The sequence below is a fragment of the Choloepus didactylus genome, chromosome 27 (genome assembly GCF_015220235.1).
Source record: "Choloepus didactylus isolate mChoDid1 chromosome 27, mChoDid1.pri, whole genome shotgun sequence".
NCBI lineage: Eukaryota > Metazoa > Chordata > Mammalia > Pilosa > Megalonychidae > Choloepus > Choloepus didactylus.
Window position 1 is genome coordinate 16,838,918 of NC_051333.1, and position 24,479 is coordinate 16,863,396.

General features: G+C 40.5%; 1 protein-coding gene and 1 pseudogene across 3 annotated transcripts; one reads left to right on the plus strand and one right to left on the minus strand.

Annotated features, from left to right (window-relative positions):
* Window positions 1-113: 113 nt before the first annotated feature.
* Window positions 114-7,130, plus strand: LOC119521694 (WD repeat-containing protein 87-like). 3 transcript variants are annotated; one of them, XR_005214397.1, is made up of 3 exons: window positions 114-269; window positions 803-973; window positions 5,496-7,130. XR_005214397.1 is itself a non-coding variant. In XM_037820280.1 (3 exons), exons 2-3 carry the CDS (start codon window positions 890-892, stop codon window positions 2,207-2,209), a joined length of 912 nt encoding a protein of 303 aa, XP_037676208.1. In that variant the 5' UTR covers window positions 114-269; window positions 803-889; the 3' UTR covers window positions 2,210-3,237. The 3 variants fall into 3 exon arrangements, 1 of the variants encoding a protein (XP_037676208.1); XR_005214398.1 differs by having other exon boundaries at window positions 6,209-7,130; XM_037820280.1 differs by lacking the exon at window positions 5,496-7,130 and adding an exon at window positions 1,382-3,237.
* A 6,260-nt stretch (window positions 7,131-13,390) lies between these two features.
* On the minus strand, window positions 13,391-22,399 carry LOC119521180 (annotated as a pseudogene).
* Window positions 22,400-24,479: the final 2,080 nt, after the last annotated feature.

A 24,479-nucleotide genomic window follows, 5' to 3' on the forward strand; every position in this document is an offset into this window, starting at 1 on the left:
ACACCAGATACCGGAAAAGTAGCCGGAAGTCGAGGTTTTCCCGGTGGTTTGTGGGAAAGGGAGTACTTGCGAGACTATCTTGACTGCAGCGCCCTGTGGGAGATGTAGTCCAGAGTCCTGAAACCCTGGTGAAAACGCGAGGGTCGTGCATAAAGTCCGCCTGCCCTGCCCAACCCTTGGGTCCTGGTGACTTCTTGGAGTTGCAACGCAAGTGACGAAATGGCAAGCGACTGTTTTGAGACCGAGGGGTATTACAGCGCCTTCACGGGGTAAGAAAACGAGAGTCGGAGGAGGGACTGGACTAGAGAAGTCTAAGAAGGAGACTCTGGAGCTCATGGAGTCCCTGAGCTCTTAGGCCTGTGGCGGATTGGGGGTGGGGGGCGAAGGGCACCTCGTGGAAGCAGAATGTGGTCCCATTGGAGATCGCGTGAGTGAGCAGCTTGTGAGCTCCTTTGAGTCGAGTTGGGACTGTTGTGTCCCCTAATGGAGCAGCAACCTTTTATATATATATAAATATTTATATATTTATATATATAACAAGTTATCTTTCCCATATAAATAATATTATATTTATATTATAATAAATATAATATTATAAATAATATATAATATATATAATATATAATATATGGGAAAGATAACTTGTTTGTCTTTTTAATGTTTATTTGCAAACACGCTATACCCACCAAAAACTCCCCCTTCCAACACTGACATCTTTGGGAACTAATCTTTGACAAAGTTGCCAAATCCACTCACTGAGCAGGTTTCAGGCTTCTTCACACAAGCCATTCCTTTCTCTCAGGTTGATGAAGAAGGACCAAAGAATGATGTGGTTATACTGAGTGACTGGCCTGAGGCTCTATACCAGGAATCCTGCAACCCCAATAACATGCCGTTTGCCTGCTTCTACTCCATCAATGTCAACTACTTCATCTTCTTAAACTGGGTGGAACCATATACTACACAAATTCAGGTAATATTACCTAATTTTTTTCCTCCTTAATACTACTTATATGCATCATTACCTAAACTACACTCATTTCAGAATAATGGGAGTGATTCTGTATTAGCTACAATAAGTGTCCATCTCCATGTCCTAATTTGACCTGGATGCAGTGATCCTTCCTCACCTCTAGTCATTAGATCCAGCAGAATTCATACTCCCCATAAATTGAACTGAAGGCCAAAGAAAGGACCTTAAGCATGTTGCTTCTACCACATACCCATCTCCTAAACTAGGAAACTCCACATTCAAGCTGCCCAGGCTTTCCTTAGCCCCAAAAGAGGAAAAAGGATGTAAACTTTCAGCCCTTCCCCATCCCGCTCTTTTGGGAGATGATCTTCCTCCATGGTCCAGCTTCTGTCTCTCATCCTCTCCTAGGCAGTACTTTGGATACAGAAAAATGATGAAGGCATGAAAGGGATTGTGGAGAAGATGGAGTTTCCCTTGGTAGATCAAGTGCCACCCATCCAAGCAATGGTCCACGCTGGTTCCTATCACATGTTCATTGCTTACTGTGGTGACTTGTGCCTGCGGCTCTTTGCAGATCACCACAGAGCTTTCAAATCTCTGGGTACGGTGCCCTGCCGTTTCTCCATCAGCTGCCTCTGCTATGATTCAGAAACTGAGATGCTGCTGTCTGGCACATTAGGGGCTGTGGTTACCTGGTTTATCTTACCAAATGGCAAGGTCCTCCAGATGGCTCAAAGTGTGCCCATGCCTGGTCATGAGCTTGTACAGGGCTTTTCCTTGAATGGACCCCAGGGCTCCCTCCTGGCTCTGTGTGAGAATACAATGAGGGCCTTCACCCACCAAGGCCAGGATCAACTGGAAGAGGTGAAGAGTTTTACTCCCATAGCAAGTGGCTCCTCCATTACCTGCTCCTTCACTTGTATCTCTCAGGGCTATCTCTATGCTGAAAGCAGGGCTGGGGAGATCTATGCTTGGGGTCTAGATCAGGGCAACTTCCTCCACAGCTTCCAGGCCCATTCCTCATCAGTGGTATGTGTCCATAGTCGACCAGAGACCCACACCTTACTAGCAGCAGACAGTGAAGGCATAGTCAGGGAGTGGAATCTCACTTCTGGGAACTTGCTACGGCAGCTGGATGTTGATGAGGATCTGCAGAAAGTGCAGTTTGTTGATAACACCACTTTTTTCAGCCAGACTACTTATACTTTCTCATTGCACCAGCTGCCCTACTTTTAAAGCCTCTTCAATGTCTGTGGTTCTGCTTCCCAGAAGGTACAGTGGGCCTGTTGTGGCCATATTTGAACCCAGATCCACTGTGCTACTGAGGATGGTTTGTTGCCCTTTCTGTTTCCAGTAACAGAGAATGTCCTGGTTATAACCTGGCCTCTGCTTGTTATGGATAAGGCTGTGGTTTGGACCTATGACTCAGACAGAGAGGCGCATTTTATGGCAACATTCACTTTTGATGTGCTGGTGTTTGATGCAACCTGCTCTCCTTCTCTGAAAGTTTTTGTCATAGAAGCCGTTGATGGCACAGTCTGGATCTGGGAATTTCATGGTGGCCTTGTAGCTGAGTTGGACTCACATTGCATTTTGGCCCACTCTGCTTTGCCAATAATCGGGGTGACATGCTTTTGACTTTCCACCAGAGTCTCTAACTGGAATGTCCCCACCAGCTCTGCTGATTCATCTAGCTATCCTAAGCAATGCAGATGAAATAAAAGGAGTCCCTAAGCCCTTCCTGCCCAGCTTCTTCTTTCCTTTAAAATAGTGTTTGTGCCCACATTTGTCTACCTTGGAAAAGGGCTACAGGAATTACAAGGGCTAGAGTCCCTCATCAATAAACAGGTCATTGCCTTTGACAATAACATTCCACATGTTGTAGAGGAAGAGAGGGGCAGACCCCTTGGGATTCAAGAGGGATCTCAGTTGCAGTTTTTGAAAGATAACGATATTCATCTGTCTGCTCTTGACCACAAGCATGATCGTCTCCCACACATGGTTCCTGCTCAGTTATACCTGGCTGGCTGGAATAGACTCAGCCTCTACCATATTTTACAGCACTTCTTTGGTCGAGGGTGGCAGTGGCCCTTTGCTTCTGATGGCTACATCCCCAATTCAGTGATCTGTGCTTGTCTTTGACCTGAAGGTACCCCAGTCTTCCTGCAGTATGTTCTGATACCAAAATCTGTTCTAGTTTGCTAATGCTGCCAGAATGCAAAACACCAGAAATGGATAGGCTTTTATAAAGGGGATTTATTTGGTTACAAATTTACAGTGTTAAGGCCATAAAGTTTTCAAGGTAAGTCATCAACAATCGGGTACCTTCACTGGAGGATGGCCAATGGTGTCCAGAAAACCTCTGTTAGCTGGGAAGGCATGTGGCTGGTGTCTGCTCCAAAGTTCTGGTTTCAAAATGGCTTTCTCCCAGGACATTCCTCTCCAGGCTGCAGTTCCTCAAAAATTTCTCTCTCAGTTGCTCTTTGGGTGTTTGTCCTCTTAGCTTCTCCAGAGAAAGAGACTGCTTTAAACTGTCATCTTCATCTACTCTCTCAGCTTCTGTGCATTCTTCGAAGTGTCCCTTTTGGCTGTAGCAAGCTCGCTCCTCTCTGAGCTTATATAGTGCTCCAGTAAACCAATCAAGGCCCATGCTGAATGGGCAGAGCCACACCTCCATGGAAATTATCCAATGAAAGATCTTGCCCAGTGTTGAGTGATCACATCTCCACAGAAACATCCAATCAAAAGTCTCCAACCCAATCAACATCAATATGTTTCCTGCCCACACAAGACTGCATCAAAGGTAATATAATTTGGGGGACATAATACATCCAAACCAGCATATAGGGTATAACTTTAATCCCATGGTGTGGCCTTTCTGGGTTCTTAGTGAATGCCCTGTTTATTAACCAAGTTCTTTCTACTGTGGCCAGAACTGGAATTTCCCACACTCATTTGTTTTTCAACCTTCCTTTGTTTCTAAAAACTTAAAGCTCTAATTTTACCTGTAAATAGAACTTTAATTTCAACTAATAGACTTGCTAGGTAGTTGCTTTAATTTGCCAAATTCTTTATCATTTGCATTGTGATTATTTCTTTTTTCCATGGGTTATTCATAATCACCTTCTTAATTTTCAAATATATGTATGATTTTCTACTTGTGATTTTAATATTAATTTCTCACTTAATTGCATTGTCAGAGAACATACATTGTAAGACTTACACACTTTGTTTATTCTATAAGTTATCATGAAGTGTATGTTGCATTTTTTGCTCATTCAGATTGTGGAATTGTTTATTTTTTATATATCTGTTAATATTTGCTTTTTATACTGAGGCCATTCTAAAAGGCATATATAATTGGATTTTTATTCTTCCTGCTGAATTGAAATTTTCTTCATTATGAAGAGTCCCTCTAGTGTCTTGCCTTAAATTTTATTTTGTCTGCTTTTTTAAACTAAATTCGGTTTTATTGAGATATATTCACATACCATACAGTCATCTATGGTGTACAATCACTGTTCACAGTATCATCATATAGTTATGTATTCATCACCACAATATATTTCTGACCACTTTCCTTATACCAGAAAGAATCAGAATCAGAATAAGAAATAAAAGTAAAAAAAAAGAACACTCAAATCATCCCCCCCATCCCACCCTATTTTTCATTCAGTCTTTGTCCCCATTCTTCTACTCATCCATCCATACACTGGATAAAGGGAGTACGATCCACAAGGTTTTAACAATCACACTATCACCCCTTGTAAGCTACACTGTTATACAATTGTCTTCAAGAGTTAAGACTACTGGGTTGGAGTTTGGTAGTTTCAGGTATTTACTTCTAGCTATTCCAATACATTAAAACCTAAAAAGTGTTATCTGTATAGTGCATAAGAATGTCCACCAGAGTGACCTCTTGACTCCATTTGAAATCTCTCAGCCACTGAATATTTATTTCGTTTCATTTTCATCCCCCTTTTGGTCAAGAAGATGTTCTCAGTGCTGCTCTGCTGGGTCCACATTCATGCCCATGAGTCATATCCTGCTTTGCCAGGGAGATTTATGCCCCTGGGAGTCAGGTCCCATGTAGGAGGGAGGGCAGAGAGATCACCCAACAAGATGGCTTAGCTAGAGAGAGAGAGCCACATCTGAGCAACAAAGAGGGACTCAGGGAGACTCAGACACAATTATAAGCAGGTTTAGCCTCTCCTGTGCAGTAACAAGCCTCATAAGGGCAACCCCCAAGACAGAGGGCTCAGCATACCAAGCCATCTGTCCCCAGTGTTACGAAAATGGGTGTCTGTGTGACACCTGAAATTCCGAGCTAGAGCTCAGCGGATATGAATGTCAGTATTAACTTTGTCTGCTTTTAATAGGGCTAAGCAGATTTTCTTTTTCTTACCATACTGTATACGATATGTGTCACCTATCCATTTATTGCCTCTCAGCTCCAAGTAAGCCCTTCAAAATGTGCTTAATGATAGACAGTGGAATTTACTTATTCATTTCTCCTTTATAGTGAACTCAATGTTAAAGCTTTCTCAGTGGAGGGCACTGGAGGGATGCTGCAGTAAGAAGAGGTTTCTTGCCTCAGCATGAGGGGTCAGCAATGTGTGTGGCAAACCTTGCATCTCCATCCTGGCCTGCTCACTCTGAAGAGCTTCCTCCCTATTCCCACCCCACACACCACCCAGTGGCACCTGGACTTCTTCTGCAAATCCCTACACAGTCTGTTTGCAGCAGCTTTTGGCCTGGAGACTCACATTCTAAGCAGTCACTCCTGTAAGCCCGCCCCACCCCTACATAGCCAGTGCACTCAGGAGCCTTCTGCAACCATTGACGCTTGGACTCCCAGTGCAGTTCCATGCCTCCAGTTGCTTTCCCCTACATTTGCACTTCAGAGAATTGCCTATTGTTTGCCCAGCAGCTGCAGACCAGCTCTGATGTGTCTAAATGAGAGAACGTCTCTGCTATCTGGCGGGCTGAAACACATCTTCTTCCATGAGGGCTGATCCTCTTCCAAGTTTGTCCTTACTTGGGTAGACTCCCTCAGCCCTAGGGTACCATGTAGTTTTCTTGTATCTTACAGTTTCTCATTTATCATAGTTAATGCTTCTTTATATTAAACTTCCCCTGTTAACCTAATTTGTGGTTTCTATATCCTGACTGGACCCAGACTATGTGATATATCTTTGTAAATCCATTTTAACATTTTATATTCTTTTATTTTAGATGAATGTTATAAACAGCACATAATTGCTTTTTGACAGCTTTATTGAAGTGTACTTTAGAGACCATAAAATTTACACAATGTAAGTATACAATTAAATGATTTCTAGTCCATAGAAATAGTTGTGTAACCATCATCACAACCCAGTTTTAGGATATTTCCCATACTCCCCAAAGATCTCTTGTGCCTATTTGCAGCCACTCTCTGTTCTCATACCCAGGCCCAGTCAACCACTAATCTACCATCTGTCTCTAAAGATTAGCTTTTTCTGGCCATTTCAATGAATAGAATAATACACAGTCTTTTCTGTCTGACTTCTTTCACTTAGCATAATGTTTTCAAGGTAAATCCATGCTGCAGTTTGTATTAGGACCTTGTTCCTTTATATTGCTTTGGTAGTTGAATTGTGTTCTTAATCTTAGTAGTATCCCTGTGGGTATAAACTTATTGTAAGTAAGACATTTTGAAGCTCTTATTTTTGATTCATGCATGGCCCAACTGAATGAGAGTGGGTATTAATCCACATGACTGAAGGCCTTATCAAGAGAAGAAACTGAAAGCCAGAAGTTAGAGAAGGTCACACGGAAAAGCAGGAAGTCAACAGAAACCAGAAGAGCAGACAAATGAGAGGACATCTCCATGTGCCAGGAAGCAGAGCTGCAAGCCAAGAAATCCCAGGGACTGCTGGCAGCCAGCAGCGGAACACTACAGATTTTGGGAAGAAAGTGAGCCTTGCCAGTAACTTGATTTTGGACTTCTAGGTTCAAAACAGTGAGTCATTAAATTCTTGCTGTTTATGTCATCCCCTTGTATGGTATTTGTCATAGCAACATGGCAAACTAAAACAAGCTGAACTGCTCTCCAGAGTATGGATATAATACATTTTCTTTATCCATTTGCCAGATAATAAACATTTGGATTGTTTCCAGTTTTTGGCTGTTATGAATTATGCTGTTATCAACATTCATGTACAAGTTTTTGTGTGGACATGTTTCCATTACATTTCATTTTTCCACTGAGGAGTGGAATTGCTGGCTCACATCATAAGCTTTTGTAACTTTTTAGGACACTCTCAAACTGTTTTGCAAAGTAGATGCACCATATTACATTTCTACCAGCAATGCATGTTCAATTTTATAATTTTTGTTTTATAAAATTATCTTTTAAGTCAGGAGAATAAAACAGAACATGTATATTTACACTATCTTTTATAATTATTTTTCTGATGCTCTTTGTTTCTTTTTTATGGATTTGAGTTACCGTTTGGGGTCACTTTCATTCAGCCGGGAGAGCTTCCTTTAATAATTCCCATGATACTGGTACTCTTGTGACAGTTATCTTGATCTTTGTTTATCTGGAATGTCTTCATTTCACTTCCATTTATGAAAGTTCATTTTGCTGGATAAATAATTCTTGATTGAGATTTTCATTCTTTCAGCACTTTGTGCCTTTTAACTCAGCTGTTAATCGTATTGTATGTTTTGGTTTTCTAAGCTGCTGAAATGCAGTATACTAGAAATGGGTTGGCTTTTTAACAATGGGGATTTATTAACTTACAACTTACAGTTCTTGGACAATGAAAATGTCCAACCTAAGGCATGAGCAGGGTGACACCTGGACTCTGAAGACAGGCTGCCAGCATCCGGGGCACATCTATCACATGGGAAGGCACGTGGCTGGTGTCTGCTGGTTCTTCTTTCCGAGGTTTCATTGCTTTCAGCTTCTGGCTTCAGTGGCTTCCTATCTGTTTTCTGGGTGTCCTCTGTCTAAACTTCTCTGGATGTTTCTCTCTCCTGTGTGCCCTTCATCCTCTTATAAAGAGGATTAATACCCACCTTGAATGAGGTGGGTCACATCTCAACTGAAATAACCTAATCTGAGTGTCCCACCCACAATAGTTACACCCATAGGAATGGATTAAAAGAACAAGATCATTTCTGGGGTACATTACAGCTTCAATCTGTCACACTGTTTTTCCCTTGTGTGTAATAAATTGTTTTTCTTTTGCTGCTTTCAAGATTTTATCTTCCAACAGTATGATGTGTCTAGGTATATATCTGTCTGTGATTATCCTAATGGAATTCCTTGAGCTATTTGGTGGTGTTAAACAATTTTTATCATCAAATTTGGGAGGTTTCCAGCCATTATTTTTTCACATGTTTTTTCTGCCCTTTTTTCTCTTTTCTCTACTTCCCATTATGGGTATGTTAGTATGACTGATAGTGTCTCCCTTTCTCTGAGCTCTATGTTTTCATTTTTTTCTCTTTCTCTTCTTCAGTTTGGATAATCTTTATTGATGTTCATGTTCACAGATTTTTCTTCAACCTCAAGTCTGCTGTTGAACCTCTGTACTGAATTTTTCAATTCAGTTGCACTTTTCAATTTCAGAATTTCCACTTTTTAAATAATTTCTACCTCTTTATTGATATTCTCTATCAGTAAATGACAATGCGTCATTATCATCATACATTCATTTAATTCTTTAAGCATCCTTAAACATATCTATAACAGCTGCTTTCAAATCTTTGTCCACTAAGTCCAACATTTGGTCCGCCTCAGGGGTGGTTTCTATTGATTACATTTTTCCTGTTTATTTACATGTCATAACTTTTTGTTGAAAACAGGGCATTTCAGGTAATATATAGTTGCAAATCTGGATTCTGATTCTCTCCCCTGGGGATAGTAGTTGTTGCTTTTAATTGTTTACGTTAGTGACTTGCTGGGGCTAATTATCAGAAGTCTAGTTTCCCTGCATTGTGCAGACACTGATATTTCTGCTCATTTTAAAAATTATTATTTTTTTTATTTTTAAGCCTGGCTTCCCAGGGATTGCCTCTGGGTCAGCATAATTTAATCAGTGATAAGTCAGAGGTTGCGCTTAAACACGTTGATTCAATAAATTTTCTACTTTTTGCCCCTGGATCTTTGTATGACTTGGAGAATCTTTCAAAATTTGAGTTGACAAGACTTCCCTGGTTTTTACTTTGTATTCTTGAGGACTTAATGTTCAGTCAAGAATGAGTGGCTCACCGTCTCCATTCTCTGTGAGCTGGTACAGCCATGCACATGTGCATAGTGTTGTAGGCCACTAGCAATAAGGGGGGATTCTAAAAAGATCCTCTTTGATCTATTCCCTGGACCTTCCTGTTACTTGGGTGGTCTGCCATATTTCTGCTTACCCCATCCAGTATGGACCTCAGGATAGCATTAGTCTTCCTTGATTGTTTGCCACTGAGATTTCTGTTGTTTTTAACAACACTCTTGGGCATGGGTTTTTCCACCTTCTGGTCCCAAGTATGATCATACCCCTCTGGCGGATGACAGAATTGCAGTCCTAACTGCACACTGGTGGGGAGAAGGGGGCAGAGTGGGAACATAGTCCTACTACTCTTCCCAAGATGCAGCAGCCTTAAAAAATACTTCTCAATCTCTTGCATGCCTTTTGGTCAACTTCCAGAATTTAAAAATGGTTGTTTTTGACAATTCAGTAGTTTTATCATTGCTTTTAGGGAAGAGGATTTCCCAACATCGCACTTAGCCATCTAAAGATTCATGTCTTACATTCTGGAAAATTCTCAAATGTTAACGTTTTATTTATTTCTTCTCCCTCATTTCCTCTATGGTTTTCTCCTAGAAATCTGATTACATATAAGCTAGCACTTCTCATTCACGACATTGCCTCTTGACCTCGTATTTTCTCTGTATCTATGTAAGTTAACTTCTTTTTAATTTTCTCTCATCTAGACGTCAGTTTACTCTCTTTTTTTCCAGCTGTGTCAAAGCAATTAACTGCTTTAAGGTCTGGCCTGTCTTTTTCAAACCTGTCTTGTGTCTTGTTTTGTTTTGTATTTAAAATTTTTATTACAGCAGTTGTAGGTTTACAGAAAAATCGTGCAGAAAATACATAGTTCCCATATATCCCACCCACATGTATTTTTCCCTAATACTAACATTTTACATTAGTGTGGTACCTTTGTTACAACTGAAGAAACATTATGGTTATAATATGCTATTAACTATAGTACAGTTTATATTAACTTCCACTTTTTGTGTGGTATAGTTCCAATTTTTTTTTCTTTTAATTTATTCTGGTAACATATATCCACCCTAAAACTTCCCATTTTATTCACTTTCAAATATGAAATTCAGCAGTGTTAATTACATTCCCAGTGATGTGCTGCCATCACCACCATCATTACCATAATGTTTCCACCACCCCAAACAGAAACTTCATATCAATTAACCATTAACTGCCATTCTCCACCCCCACCCAGTCTCTGGTATCCTGTATTCTATAGATTCTGATTCTATGAATTTGCATATTCTAGTTACTTCATGTAAGTGAGATCATACAATATTTATCCTTTTGTGTCTGGCTTATTTCACCTCATGTTTTTAATATTTTCTTTGCCCATATTTTTTATATCAGTTGTATGCATCTATCTATCTAAATTGTCTTTATCATTTTAAGAATAGATATACTGTAATCTCCAAGCAGAGGAGGGAAGGAATATTCTGCTCTTTATTATGTCCATTGCAATTTATTCTTTGTGGACTGTGTTCTTGAGTGTTTTAAAATTTTGGACTGTAGGCTTATGATAGTGAGTTTTTCCGTGTGAAAACTCTCAGTGAAATAGGTTGAACTGATGGTTTTTTCCTTGTCTTGTATCTTATTTTTTGTTTGTTTTCTTGTTTGTTTGTTTTTACCATTTGCGAACTTTTATCTGTTTATTCCAATCTTGGCATTTCTATACCTTGCAGTTAGAATAAATTCATACATAAAACACAAGTGAAGGAAAGCCTATGTTTAGTTGATCAATACTAGAGGAAGTAGTTTTTCTAACCTAAAACCTTGGTTTATACAGGGCACTTAATTCCAATTCTCTAAATTCTAAGACTCATATTCCCACACTTTACTGCCACTAAAATATAAATCCTTTTATTCCTGCTTTTGTTAATCTATTGCGGCAAAACAAATTACCACAAACTTAGCAGCTTATGAAAGCAAACATTTATTATCTCGATTTTCATAGATTAGGAGTTTGGACATGGATGAGCAGGCTTCTGTGGTCAGAGGCTCACAAGGCTACAGTCAAGATGTTGGCCAGGATGTGTTCCCTTCTGGAGTTCACTGTCCTCTTCCAAGGTCTTATCGTTGTTGATGGAATTCAGTTTCATGCACTTGCAGGACTGAGGGCCCTGTTTTCTTGCTGGCTGTTGACCAGAGGCTGTTCTCAGCTCCTAGAAGCTGCCCACAGTTCCTTCCCATGTGGCTTTCTTACAGATCTTCTCAAAAAGGCAACTTAACTTTTTCAAGGCAAGCAGGAGAATCTATCACTGCAGTCTGCTAAGTTGGAGTCTTTTATAATGTAATGTAATTATGGGTGTGACTATCCCATCACCTTTGTCATATAACTTAACCCAGTCACTTACCTTTGCCATATTCCATTGGCTAGAAACAAGTCACAGGTTCTGCTCACACTCAAGGGAAGGGGATTATACAAGAGCATGACTCATTGGGGGTCACCTTAAGGTGTGTCTGCCACAATTCCTGATGTCTTAAAACCTCCCAGGCAAGTCACAGCATCTTCTTTGATCTTAATTCCTTACTCTTCTTTCTTTCTTTCTTTTTGTTCTCTATGGTTTCTTTTAGATTTTTTTGTGTACGTGAGCTCAGCAAAGCGTTTAAGGGGATGCTTGTTATATTTTATCCAGTGCTTAGAGATGTCTAGTAGGGGAATATTCTGTCAGCTTAATTCACCTGTCCCCCCAAAAGCCATATTCTTTAATGCATTTTTGTGGGGACAGACACATTACTTTTTTGATTAGGGTGCGGCCACTTGATTGAACGTTTCCATAGAGATTTGACCCCACCCATTCAGGGTATGTCTTGATTAGTTTACTGGGGTCCTTTAAAGGGAGCTCACACAGAGAGCAGAGAGATGAAAATGCCCTGGGATATGCTAAGCCAGGACATACAGATATTACCTGCTTGGAAGCTGACACAGATACTTGGAGATGCAGACAGAAGGACATTTGGAGATGCAAAGCTAAGAGATGAAACCCAGAGTTTGCCCTGGAGAAGCTAAGAGAGACCCAGAGACATTTTGGAGAAAGCAATTTTGAAATGCAACCTGGGAGCAAAGGAAGAGCAGACGCTAGCCACATGCATTCCCAGCTGACAGAGGTGTTCTAGACACCATCGGCCATTCTTCAGTGAAGGTATCCTCTTGTTGATGCCTTAGCTTGGACACTTTATGGCCTTCTGACTGTAAATTTATAACCAAATAAATCCCCTTTATAACAACCAATCCATTTCTGGTATTTTGCATAATGGCAGTTCTAGCAAACTGGAACACTAGGGGAGCCAAATATATAGTTTAAATCTGTCTAAATCAGCAAAGCACAGTTGGAACCCTATGATTTCCTGATGACCATTACTAGTGCAAAAGACTGAACTGAAATGAGATTCTGGAATTTCAAGCATACAGGTTCAGGTTGTGGAAAAAAACAAGTTGATAAAATTTTAACTCATAATAACAGATTGTGACATAAATGTTCTACAAATTAATTTGCATATCTTTATTATTAATAAAGGCCCATAAGGGCTCAGGATCACATTGACTGACCAGCTCCAATAATCTGACTAAGAAACATTGCTTGATAATTCAAATCTTGTCACCTTGTCTTTTAACTAAGCTACAGACCATAAAAGTTATAAACTACAAAAATAAGCTATATAGTATAAAAATAAACCCACGGAAGAAAACTGGGAAGGAATTATCATAAAAAACAGCATAAACAGAGAGAAAAAAGAATTGAATCAGCAGTAATACTTTGAAAAGCAAATTATTTTAAGTTCACTAATCAGTTTTTTTTAATATTTAAAATGTCCATTTATATGGTAAAACTGTTCCCCACTAAAAAAGAATGACATTTATCTTTCAATATGTCAAGCTTAGCTTAAAAATTCATGAGTCTCTTTTCTAAACCATGTATTAACAGATAGAAGAATTCAATTTAACAGACTTTATTAAATATTTTCACACATGCAGAGTCTTGGATAAATGGTTAAAATCAAAGGTAAACATTTGAGTATGTGGGATATTCCATGTACACCAATGGGTTTAACATAAGATGTGTTTGCACTGATTTTTGGTAACCAGTTTGCTTTCTGCAAATCTTTAAATACCCAATTCCAATTCTTCCAACTCCAGCAGAAGGGCTTTCTCTTTTTGAATTTTCTCCAGCTGATTTTTTTCTAACTGTTTTCCAGTTGCTGCTTGTTCTTTCAGTTTTCAATTGCTTTCAGTTTCTTCTTTAGGTTCCTGATTTTTTATCTATCTTGGGGTCCCCAGAAGTTGACTCAGAGTCAGTATTTCATGGTATGCTCTGTAGGGCAGGAGTAGGTGCCAAATCTGGATTCTTGTCATTTCTTGCCTCCTGCTTTGCAGCTTTATTGGCTTCATGCTTCCTTTGATTTTTAAGGGCTGTTTTTTATAATGGTTTATCATTTCCTGGTTGTGGCTTCATAATCTGAGGTGGTTCATCCTCATGAAGTTTGGAATGGGTGATTGGTTTATATCTTAAAGCTGGGGGTCTATAGGCTGTTGTAAGTTTAGTTTACTCACTGGTTACTTCACTTGGAACTGTTCAGTAAGTTAGTGTTTTTGCTGGAAATATTCCATCCAAAAATGGCTGCCAAGAAACCTGCCAAATTTCTGCATTTGATGGAACATGGTACTTGTGCAAGATAGAGCCAGTATAATGCCAAATTTTGTACCCATTTATTAACTCATAACCTAGGAGCACACGTGGCAGTCAAAATATGCTCACTATCTGGGCACCAAGGAAAATATGTAGAATCAGAAGCCACTGTTTTAGAAATAAGTTTGTAGTTTTAACATCCCACACTTCCATTTGTCCCCTCAGATTTCCAAATCCAGCTACTACTAATATATGTACATGAGGGCTATAGAAGGCTGCCTTAAGAGGACCAGTTCCAAAATCAAACACAGGATCACAGATTAAGTTGAAAACTGTCACTTTGGCAGGCATAAAACCATAAACAGCACAAAACTCAGTGTAACTAGAGTTCCACACTATATCATAAATGGGATCATTTTTTGGTAATCATTCTACAGCACTTTCTCTGTTTGTTGCAATGTAATGCAGCGTTTGTTTCCCCACATAGTAGGAAGCACCTGTCTTGTCAACACCTGTACTAGCTATTATCAACACTGCAGTAGCTTTTTTATTCCGTAGCATTGTAACCGTATCAGCCTTAAAGAAACTTCTGTTGCCTAAAGCTGCATGAGGTCCACCAAAGTTGGGGTACTGATATAATCTAACAAATGAAGGTGCACCTTTACTTCCTGGAACATAAACAGCCACCTTGTATGGTTGGGGTCCAGGTGATAACAGAAAATCATTAATTTTTTGCAAATGCAATTTATCTGCCATTGTACTAAAATTGTTGTTTTCAAAGCAGTGAACTTCATTATTAACATCTCTGGCACAAATAGTTTCATCTTCTGACCAGGGTGGACACCAATTTTGCATTTTTTTCTGGATGAAGAATTTCAAACATGTTTCAGTTTTCACATCATAAAGTTGTAGTTGGTGTATTAGTTAGGGTTCTCTAGGGAAACAGAATCAATGAGACATATCGATGAATATAATATTTATAAAAGTGTCTCACGCAACTGTGGGTATGCACAAGTCCAAATTCCATAGGGCAGGCAGCAAACTGGCAACTCCAATGAAGCTGTTCTATGAACTCCTCAGGAAACGAACTGACAACTTCGACGAACTCCTCAGGAAATGAACTGGCAACTTTGATGCACTCCTCAGGAAATGTTTTGCTGTTCTGCTGAAGAAGAAGTGAAGGTCCTCTATCTCTCTCGCTTAAAAATCTTCAACTGATTGACTGGATTAAATCCAGCCAACTGTATTCTCTCATTGTGGAAGACATGCCCTTCCCTGACATCATCAGTCACAGCTGCAGCCAATTGACTGATGACTAACCAGCCTGTTGGTTTATTAACCAGCCACAAACATCCTTGCAGCAATGGTTAGGCCAGTGCTTGCTTGACCAGACAGCTGGGTACCATCACCTGGCCAAGTTGACACATGTACCTAACCATCACAGCCCACCTCTTGTCAACTTGGCAATTATACACATCAGCTAAAACCATACTTTATCTCTAAGTAGAGAACAATAACAGACATATATTTTGCCTAACAATACTCCGCTGTGCAGCGTACAACTGGAAATGCACTAAATCTTTCCAGAATAGGGTGCAAGTCCTTGGGTGACACTAACTCTTAAAATGATTTCCTTTAGCTTAAATACAGATAAATGAACAATACAGCTTATGCAATATAAGGGGATAAGACAGAGAAGAAAGCAAAGATATTTGCTTTACAGACAAATACAAACATAATCATAACAAAACAAGGAGGAAATATTCATGCCATCATAGTCCTTATTTCTGTAACTGGTCATGTGGCCATAGTTCATATTTATCACTACCTTCTTCCACTACCCATTCCATGTTCCCTTTACCCTCAGCAAACACTTTAGTTGGCCTTGGTTCTTTGCCTGGTGGGGTGACCCAAACCTTCATTCCTGAAGTTTCCTGGCTATTGATAGTCCTGCCTGGATTGGGTTGCTCCAGTTTTCCATTGACTTTAATCACAGGGCATGGTAGTACTAAGAGATGCCCTAGGGGATTTCCTGTATTCCTTTGTGTAGTTGCAGTGCTATTTCCCCTTGATAGTCAGGATCAATCACCCCAGCCAGTACAGTAATCCGCTTCCTTGCCTGTTGATTCAGAGGCATAAGAAGCCCAAAGTGGCCAGGTGGCAGTCATAACTTCCAGTTCAATGGGATTATTCTTGTGTTTCCTGGTGGAAGCACTCCTGCTTTTGGAACAAAGACTTGTAGACCAGTAGGGCTTAAGCTTGCAGGGATGGGAAGCAAAAACTTACCTAGTGGATCACTAGGAGTGATAATGAGTGGTGCCACTCCTCTTTCCACCCCTTGATTCCTGGACCCATGTATCCTGGCTATGGGAGAAACAGCACCATAGAGTGGATGCTGATTCAGAGCATACACAGCCTCCTGGAGAACACTGCCCCAGCCCTGCAAGGTACTGCCATTTAGTTGGTGCTGTAATTGAGTCTTCAACAGGCCATTCCACCATTCTACCAACCCAGCTGCCTCTGGATGATTGGGAACATGGTAAGACCAGAGAATTCCATGAGCATGTGCCCATTCCCTCACTTCATTTGCTGTGAAGTGGGTTCCTTGGTCAGAAGCAATGCTATGTGGAATGCCGTGATGGTGGATAAGGCATTCTGTAAGTCCACGGATGGTAGTTTTGGCAGAAGCATTTCATGCAGGGAAGGCAAACCCATATCCGGAGTATGTGTCTATTCCAGTAAGAACAAATCACTGCCCCTTCCATGATGGAAGTGGTCCAATGTAATGAACCTGCCACAAGGTAGAAGGCTGATCACCTCAGGGAATGGTGCCATATCAGGGACTGAGTGTCAGTCTCTACTGCTGGCAGATTAGGCACTCAGCAGTGGCTGTGGCCAGGCCAGCTGTGGTGAGTGAAGTCATGTTGCTGAGCCCGTGTGTAACCTCCATCCCTACCACCATGACCACTTTGTTCATGAGCCCACTGGGCAATGACAGGAGTTGCTGGGGAAAGAGGCTGATTATTATCCACCAAATGGGTCATTTTGTCCACTTGGTTATTAAAATCTTCTGCTGGTCACCCTCTGGTGAGCATTCACAAGGGACACAAACATCTTCAGGTTTTTTGCCCGCTCAGAAAGGTCTATCCACATACCCCTTCCTCAGACTTCTTTGTTACCAATCTTCCAAATCATGTTCCTTCCAAGTCCCTGACCATCCAGCCAAACCATTAGCATCAGCCCATGAATCAGTACACAAATGCACCTTTGGCCAATTCTCCTTCCAACCAAAGTGAACAACCAGGTGCACTGCTCGAAGTTCTGCCCACTGGGAGGAATTCCCCTCACCACTGTCCTTCAGGGACATTCCAGAAAGGGGCAGCAGTGCTGCAGCTGTCCACTTTCAGGTGGTGCCTGCATATCATGCAGAACCATCTGTAAACCAGGCCCGAGTTTTCTCTTCCACAGTCAACTCATTGTAAGGAACTCCCCAAGATGCCATAGCTATGGGCTGGGAAAGAGAAGGTAAAGTGGAAGGAGTGGGGGCCATGGGCAGTTGGCCACTTCCTGATGTAACTCACTTGTGCCTTCAGGACCCACTCGAGCTCTATCTCATATATACCTTTCCATTTTATGATTGAGTGCTGCTGTGCATGCCTAACTTTATGGCTTGGTGGGTTGGACAACACACAACTCATGATAGGTAACTCATGTCTCATGGTAACTTGGTGGCCCATGGTCAAATGTTCTGTCTCTACTAAGGTCCAGTAGCAGGCCAAGAGCTGTTTCTCAAATGGAGAGTAGTTATCTGCAGAGGATGGTAAAGCTTTACTCCAAAATCCTAAGGGCCTGTGTTGTGATTCTCCTATAGGAGCCTGCCAAAGGTTCCAAACAGCATCTGTATTTGCCACTTACACTTCCAGCACCATTGGGTCAGCTGGATAATATGGTCCAAGCAGCAGAGCAGCTTGCACAGCAGCCTGGACCTGTCGCAGAGCCTCATCTTGTTCCGGTCCCCACTCAAAACCAGAAGCTTTTCTGGTCACTTGGTAAATGGGTCAGAGTAGCACACCCAAATGAAGAATATGTTGTCTCCAAAATTCAAAGAGGTCAACTAAGCATTGTGCCTCTTTTTTGGTCATAGGACGGGCCAGATGCAACAGCTTATCCTTCACCTTAGAAGGGATATCTCAATAGGCCCCACACTACTGGACACCTAGAAATTTTACTGAGGTGGAAGGCCCCTGTATTTTGGTTGGCTTTACCTCCCACCCTCTGCCATGCAAATACCTTACCAACAAATTTAGAGTAGTTGCTAATTCTTGCTCACTAGGTCCAATCAACATGATACCGTCAATATAATGGACCAGTGTGATGTCTTGTGGGAGGGAGAAATGATCAAGATCCTGCAGACAATATTATGACATAGGGCTGGAGAGTTGATATAACCCTGACGTAGCAAAGTGAATGTAAACTGCAGGCCTTGCCAGCTGAATACAAACAGTTTCTGGTGGTCCTTACTAACAGCAATTGAGAAAAAAGCATTTGCCAGATCAATAGCTGCATACCAGTTACCAGGGGATGTGTTGATTTGCTCAAGCACTGATACCACATCTGGAACAGCAGCTGCAATTGGAGTCACCACCAGGTTAAGCTTATGATAATCCACTGTCATCTTCCAAGACCCATCTGTTTTCTGTACTGGCCACATAGGAGAGTTGACTGGGGATGTGGTGGGAATCACCACCCCTGCATCCTGCAAATCCTTAAGAGTGACATTAATCTCTGCAATCCCTCCAGGAATCCAGTATTTCTTCTGGTTTACTATTTTGCTAGGCAGGGACAGTTCTAGTGACTTCCACTTGGCCTTTCCCTCCATAATAGCCCTCACATTGAATCAGGGAATCAATGTGAGGGTTCTGGCAGTTGCTAAGTATGTCTATTCCAATTATGCATTCTGGCACTGGGGAAATAACCACAGAATGGGTCCAGGGACCCACTGGACCCACTGTGAGATGGACCTGAGCTAAGACTCCATTGATCACCTGACCTCCATAAGCCCCAACTCTGACTGGTGGACCAGAATGACATTTTGGTTCTCCTGGAATTAATGTTACTTCTGAATCAGTGTCTAATAATCCATGAAATATCTGATCATTTCCTTTTCCCCAATGCACAGTTACCCTGGTAAAAGGCCGTAGGTCCCCCTGAGGAAGGCTGGAAGATTAACAGTATAAATTTTTGGCAGTGAAACAGGGTCCTTCCCCAAGTGTACCTGGGCTTCCCCTCATTCAAGGGGCTCTGGATCTGTAAACTGTCTCAAGTCTGGGAATTGACTAAGGGGCTGTGACTCTCTGCTTTTGTAATTCAAGGGAGACTTTTGTTCACTTGACCAAGAATAATTCTGCTTTGTTCTAGTTTGCTAATGCTGCTGGAATGCAAAACACCAGATGTGGATTGTCTTTTATAAAAGGGGGTTTATTTGGTTACACAGTTACAGTCTTAAGGCCATAAAGTGTCCATTAACAAAGGGTACCTTCACTGAAGGATGGTCAGTGGTGTCTGGAAAACCTCTGTTAGCTGGGAAGGCACGTGGCTGGCGTCTGCTCCAAAGTTCTGGTTTCAAAATGGCTTTCTCCCAGAACGTTCCTCTCTAGGCTGCAGTTCCTCAACAATGTCTCTCTTAGTTGCACTTGGAATATTTGTCCTCTCTCAGCTTCTACGGAGCAAGAGTCTGCCTTCAACGGCCATCTTCAAACCGTCTCTCATCTGCAGCTTCTGTGCTTTCTTCAAAGTGTCCCTCTGGCTGTGGCTCCTCTTGAAAACACTATTCACAGCTGCACTGTGTTCCCTCTGCCCATCAGCTCATTTATATAGCTCCACTGATCAAGGCCCACACTGAATGGGTGGGGCCATGCCTCCATGGAAGTATCTCATCAGAGTTATCACCTAAGTTGGGTGGGGTGCCAGTTCTAATGGCATTTCTAATGCAAATCTAATCAGCACCAAAATGTCTGCCCCACAAGACTGCATCAAAGAATATGGCTTTTTCTGGGGGACATAATACATTCAAACTAGCACATGCTTATATAGTTCAAACAAGAATTTAGTTGATTTCCCATCGATTTTACTACTTGGTACTCCATGACCTACTAGCCAATGCCATAAGTCTCTGTGATTCAGAGTATTTTGATTGCTGCTTTGAGCCTGTTTTCCATTATGGTAGCCATGCCCACCTTGTCTGTGGTGATTAACTGCAGCCACTTGGTTTCTGCCAACTTGGGATCCAATTATCCCCATTGTGTTTAAAGATTCCAGCTCAGTGACAGCAGTTCCTACAGTAATATCTGACCTACAGAGAAGGGCGACTACAGAGCTCTTCAGAGATGATGGAGCTAGGCTCACAAATTTATTCCTCACAGTCCTTGTAAAAGGCGTGTCCTCTGGACATTCCAGAGGTGTGTGAGCAGGTCTTCCGTGATAAATCCATTCTAAAATTCCTATCTCTCTAAGCCTTTGAATCCCCTCCTCTACATTATACCAGGGCAGTTCTGGCATTTCAACCTCCAGTAATGCCGGCTACCTTTTCATCCATGTTTCAGTCAACCACCCAAACAATTATCGCCCTTTCTAACCCCTCAAGCTACAACACTGAAGGCAAAATCTCTGCTGAGTGGGCCCATATCAGTAAATTCAGCCTGATCTAACCTTATATTCTTTCCACCATTATCCCACACCCTTAATATGCATCCCCACACATATTCCCCTGGTTTCTGCCTGTATAAATTGGAAAACTCATACAGTTCTTTTGGAGTATAGCGTACTTCCTCATGGGTCACATGTTGTACCTCACCCTTTGGTGCCTGTTGGGACTTTAGTTATAGGTCTTGAAGCAGAGACTGGGGGTGGGAGTGGGGGTGGGTCATGAAAAGAATTAGAATTATCCCTCAAGTCATTTACCTCAGGACATTGTGTTGCATTTTCATCTCTTAAAACAGGATTATTCTCTCCAGAGAAGTGAGGGCTGCTTCCTCAGGGGAGGTGATTACAGGATTAGCAGGCACTGAAGGGTTAATCTCTTTAGGTGGAGGTTGGATGGCAGGCTCCTTAGGGCAGACTGGAGGTGGGGAAGCTGTTTCCTCAGGACAGCCCTCTACAGGTAAATCTAACAATGACTCAGCAGAAGCCAGGGTTCCAATGTCCTCACTGCCATTATCAACCCATATGTCCCCATCCCAAGTTTCAGGATCCCATTCTTTTCCAATCAATGCCTTTAACAGCAGACACCCTGAGAGGTTGAGATTTTAGTTTACATTGTAAATCTGCTACTCGCACAATGAGAGTCTGCATCTGGTTTTCAGAAATCTCAAGTCTGCAGCCACAGAAAGTAAGATTTTTTTTCAGGGCACACATAGAAACCTTTTCATCTCTCATATGGTGTTTAAGTTTTAAATTTGAAGCCTTTAGGTTGTCCCTTTCTCTTATACTTTATCCAATGTATCTAAGAGCAGCCAGCCAACATCATACCTCTTAATTCTGCAAAACTCTGTGAAGGTGTCGAAAACACTGTCACCCAGAGCCTTGCTTCATACAAGAGCATGATTACGAGAATCAAACAGTGCTATTTTGCTTATCTCCTTTGCCAACTCGTGCCATGGACTGTCAGTGCCCTCTTGGTTACCGGAAATGGAGTCATTAGTGCCTTTGAATCTAATCAGAGTAAAAAACAAATTATAAAAGCCTATTTTAAGATTCTGTTTCTCAAGAAACACTCCCGGTACCAAGTTGTATTAGGGTTTTCTAGGGAAACAGAATCAATGAAAGATATCTATGCATATAAGATTTAGAAAAGTGTCTCATGCAACTGTGGGTATGGACAAGTCCAAATTCCGTAGGGCAGGCAGCAAACTGGCAACTCCAATGAAGATGTTCGATGAACTCCTCAGGAAGCGAATTGACAACTTCGACGAACTCCTCAGGAAACGAACTGGCAACTTTGACGAACATGTTTGACGAACTCCTCAGGAAATGTACTGGCAACTTCGAAGAACTCCTCAGGAAACGCTTCGCTGGTCAGCCAAACAAGAAGTGAAGGTCCCCTGTCTGTCTCGCTTAAAAGTCTTCAACTGATTTTTTGGATTAAATCCAGCCAACTGCATTCTCTCATTGTGGAAGGCTCGCCCTTCATTGACATCATCAGTCACAACTGCAGCCAATTGACTGATTTAATAAGCCAGCCTATTGTCTTATTAACCAGCCACAGATGTCCTCACAGCAATGGTTAGACCAGTGCTTGCTTGACCAGACAGCTGGGTACCATCACCTGGCCAAGTTGACACATGAATCTAACCATCACAGTTGGGTATTCCAGCTGTACCATCTTTAGAGACTTGGAAACACGGTGCTTTCTGTAAAATGTGGGGGCCATTCACCACATAGAGTCCTTCTGATCCTCAGACAGCCAGGAACGGCACGGACAGCACCATTTTATCTCGGAAAGAGAAACCCATGCATTTGGTTCAGAGTTCACGAGGTCCGCACTAATCAGTTTTTGTAAACACTTCAATAGTTTTTGAATAATGTCTCTACTTTACAGATTGTATTATTCAGGGTTCTCAAGAGAAACAGAACACACATATAAATATACATACATATGTATGCAAATATTAAGAGATGTATTATACAAATTGGTTTAGAGGACCATGGGTGGGGATTGGCAAGGCTGAATTCCATACAGTCTGCAAGTTGGAAACTCATTAAAGGTAAGAATGAATTTCCCAAGAGAAGCTGTCTGTCTGACATAGAGATAAAAATTATTTCTGACTGCTGAACTCCTCAGTTCTCCCTTTAATGCCTCCAACTGATAGGGTGAGGAGACTCCTCTCATTGGTGAAGGCCACAATCTCTTCTATTGATTGCAGATGTAATCAAAAACATACAATCAATCAGCTACAGATGAAAATTGACTGATTTAAATCTATTTATAAAATACCTCACGGTAACAATCAGGTCAGTGCCTTCTTGACCAAACAACTGGACACCATAATCTAACCTAGTTGACACATGAAATTAACCATCACAGAGTTTTTAGGTGATTTTTAAAAAAATATTATATAAGAAGTTTATGATTTTCAGCAGATATTTAAAAGAGAGTAAGTTTGGAAATGGTCACTAAATAATTAGATATTTAATTTACTAAATCTTTACGACATAGTTAACTAGTTGATAAATAGACCAAATATTGATGGAAATGGTGATTGTTTAATGTTTAATAAAATGTTAATAAATAAATTTAAATATTAAGAGTTGACTTTAAGAAAAGACAAATGTTAGCAAGTTATTCTAAATATTAATATTCCTAAATTACTGAGAACTTCTAATTTGTGACTATTTCTAAATTAGTATTTATAATTTACCTTATTTGTGAATATTTATAAATGTTAATTCTAAAAACTTATCAGTCATGACAGATGCTATCAGTGGCAATATGTTCAAAAAGCTTGGATACTTCTCAGAAATCAAACAAACAATTTTATGCCCTTCCAGAGGAGTAGTGCCATTTCAACTAGTATTGCCCAAAACACATGATACTTGACTTAAACTGAGCGGCTTATGTAACAAGATGTTTCTTTTAAGGTGATGAAAGGTCTAACATTAAAACCAAATCAAAAGACCAAAAAAGCTCCATAAGGTTTCAAAGACATGTTCTAGCTAAGGGATAATTACAATATCAAAACACTATAAATAAAATACAACAGAAAATTAAAGTAAAATCTCATACATAATCAATGCAAACATTCTAAATAAAATATTAAGAAATCGAATTGAGCAGGCATCAAAAGAATAATATCAAAGAATAATAATGGCGGACCAAGATTTATTACAGGAATTTTTAAAAATCAAGAAACGTATCAGCATTAATTATTAGAGCAGTTAATTAAAAGAGAATAGTATATAATTATAGCAATAGTTAATTAAATGGAATTTTTAAAAAAGACAGGCATTTCTAATGTAAGAAATTACTTAAATACAACATAGATTACTTACCCACAACCAACATCAAACATTAGATTAATGGTAAAACAATGTAATTTCCATTAAGTTGGAGAAAAAAACTACCAATATGCAATATACCCATAGCTACTTCAATAAAAGGAAAGAAATAATTCATATAAATATCAAAAAAAGGAACTTTAATTTTGACCTGTAGATAATACAAATTGTGTAGCAAATTAAAGAGTCCAATAGAAGTATGAATAGAAAGAAGAATATTTGGTATGACAACGCATATTCAAATTTAAAATACTGGCATGAGGGATACTGAATACACTAAAACAGCATAACTCATAAGTCTGGTAAAAAGTAAGGACACCATATAACACAAGCAAAGGATCTGGATCCTGAATATAATTCTTAGAACACCTACAAATCAGTTAGAAAAAAATCCATGAATGTGCAAAAGACACAACAAGGAAAATCACAATAAACAGGATGGGTCAATAAAAATATATGAATAATAATCAACTCAGTAGTGATAGAAAACTAATAATAAAACACATACCAGAA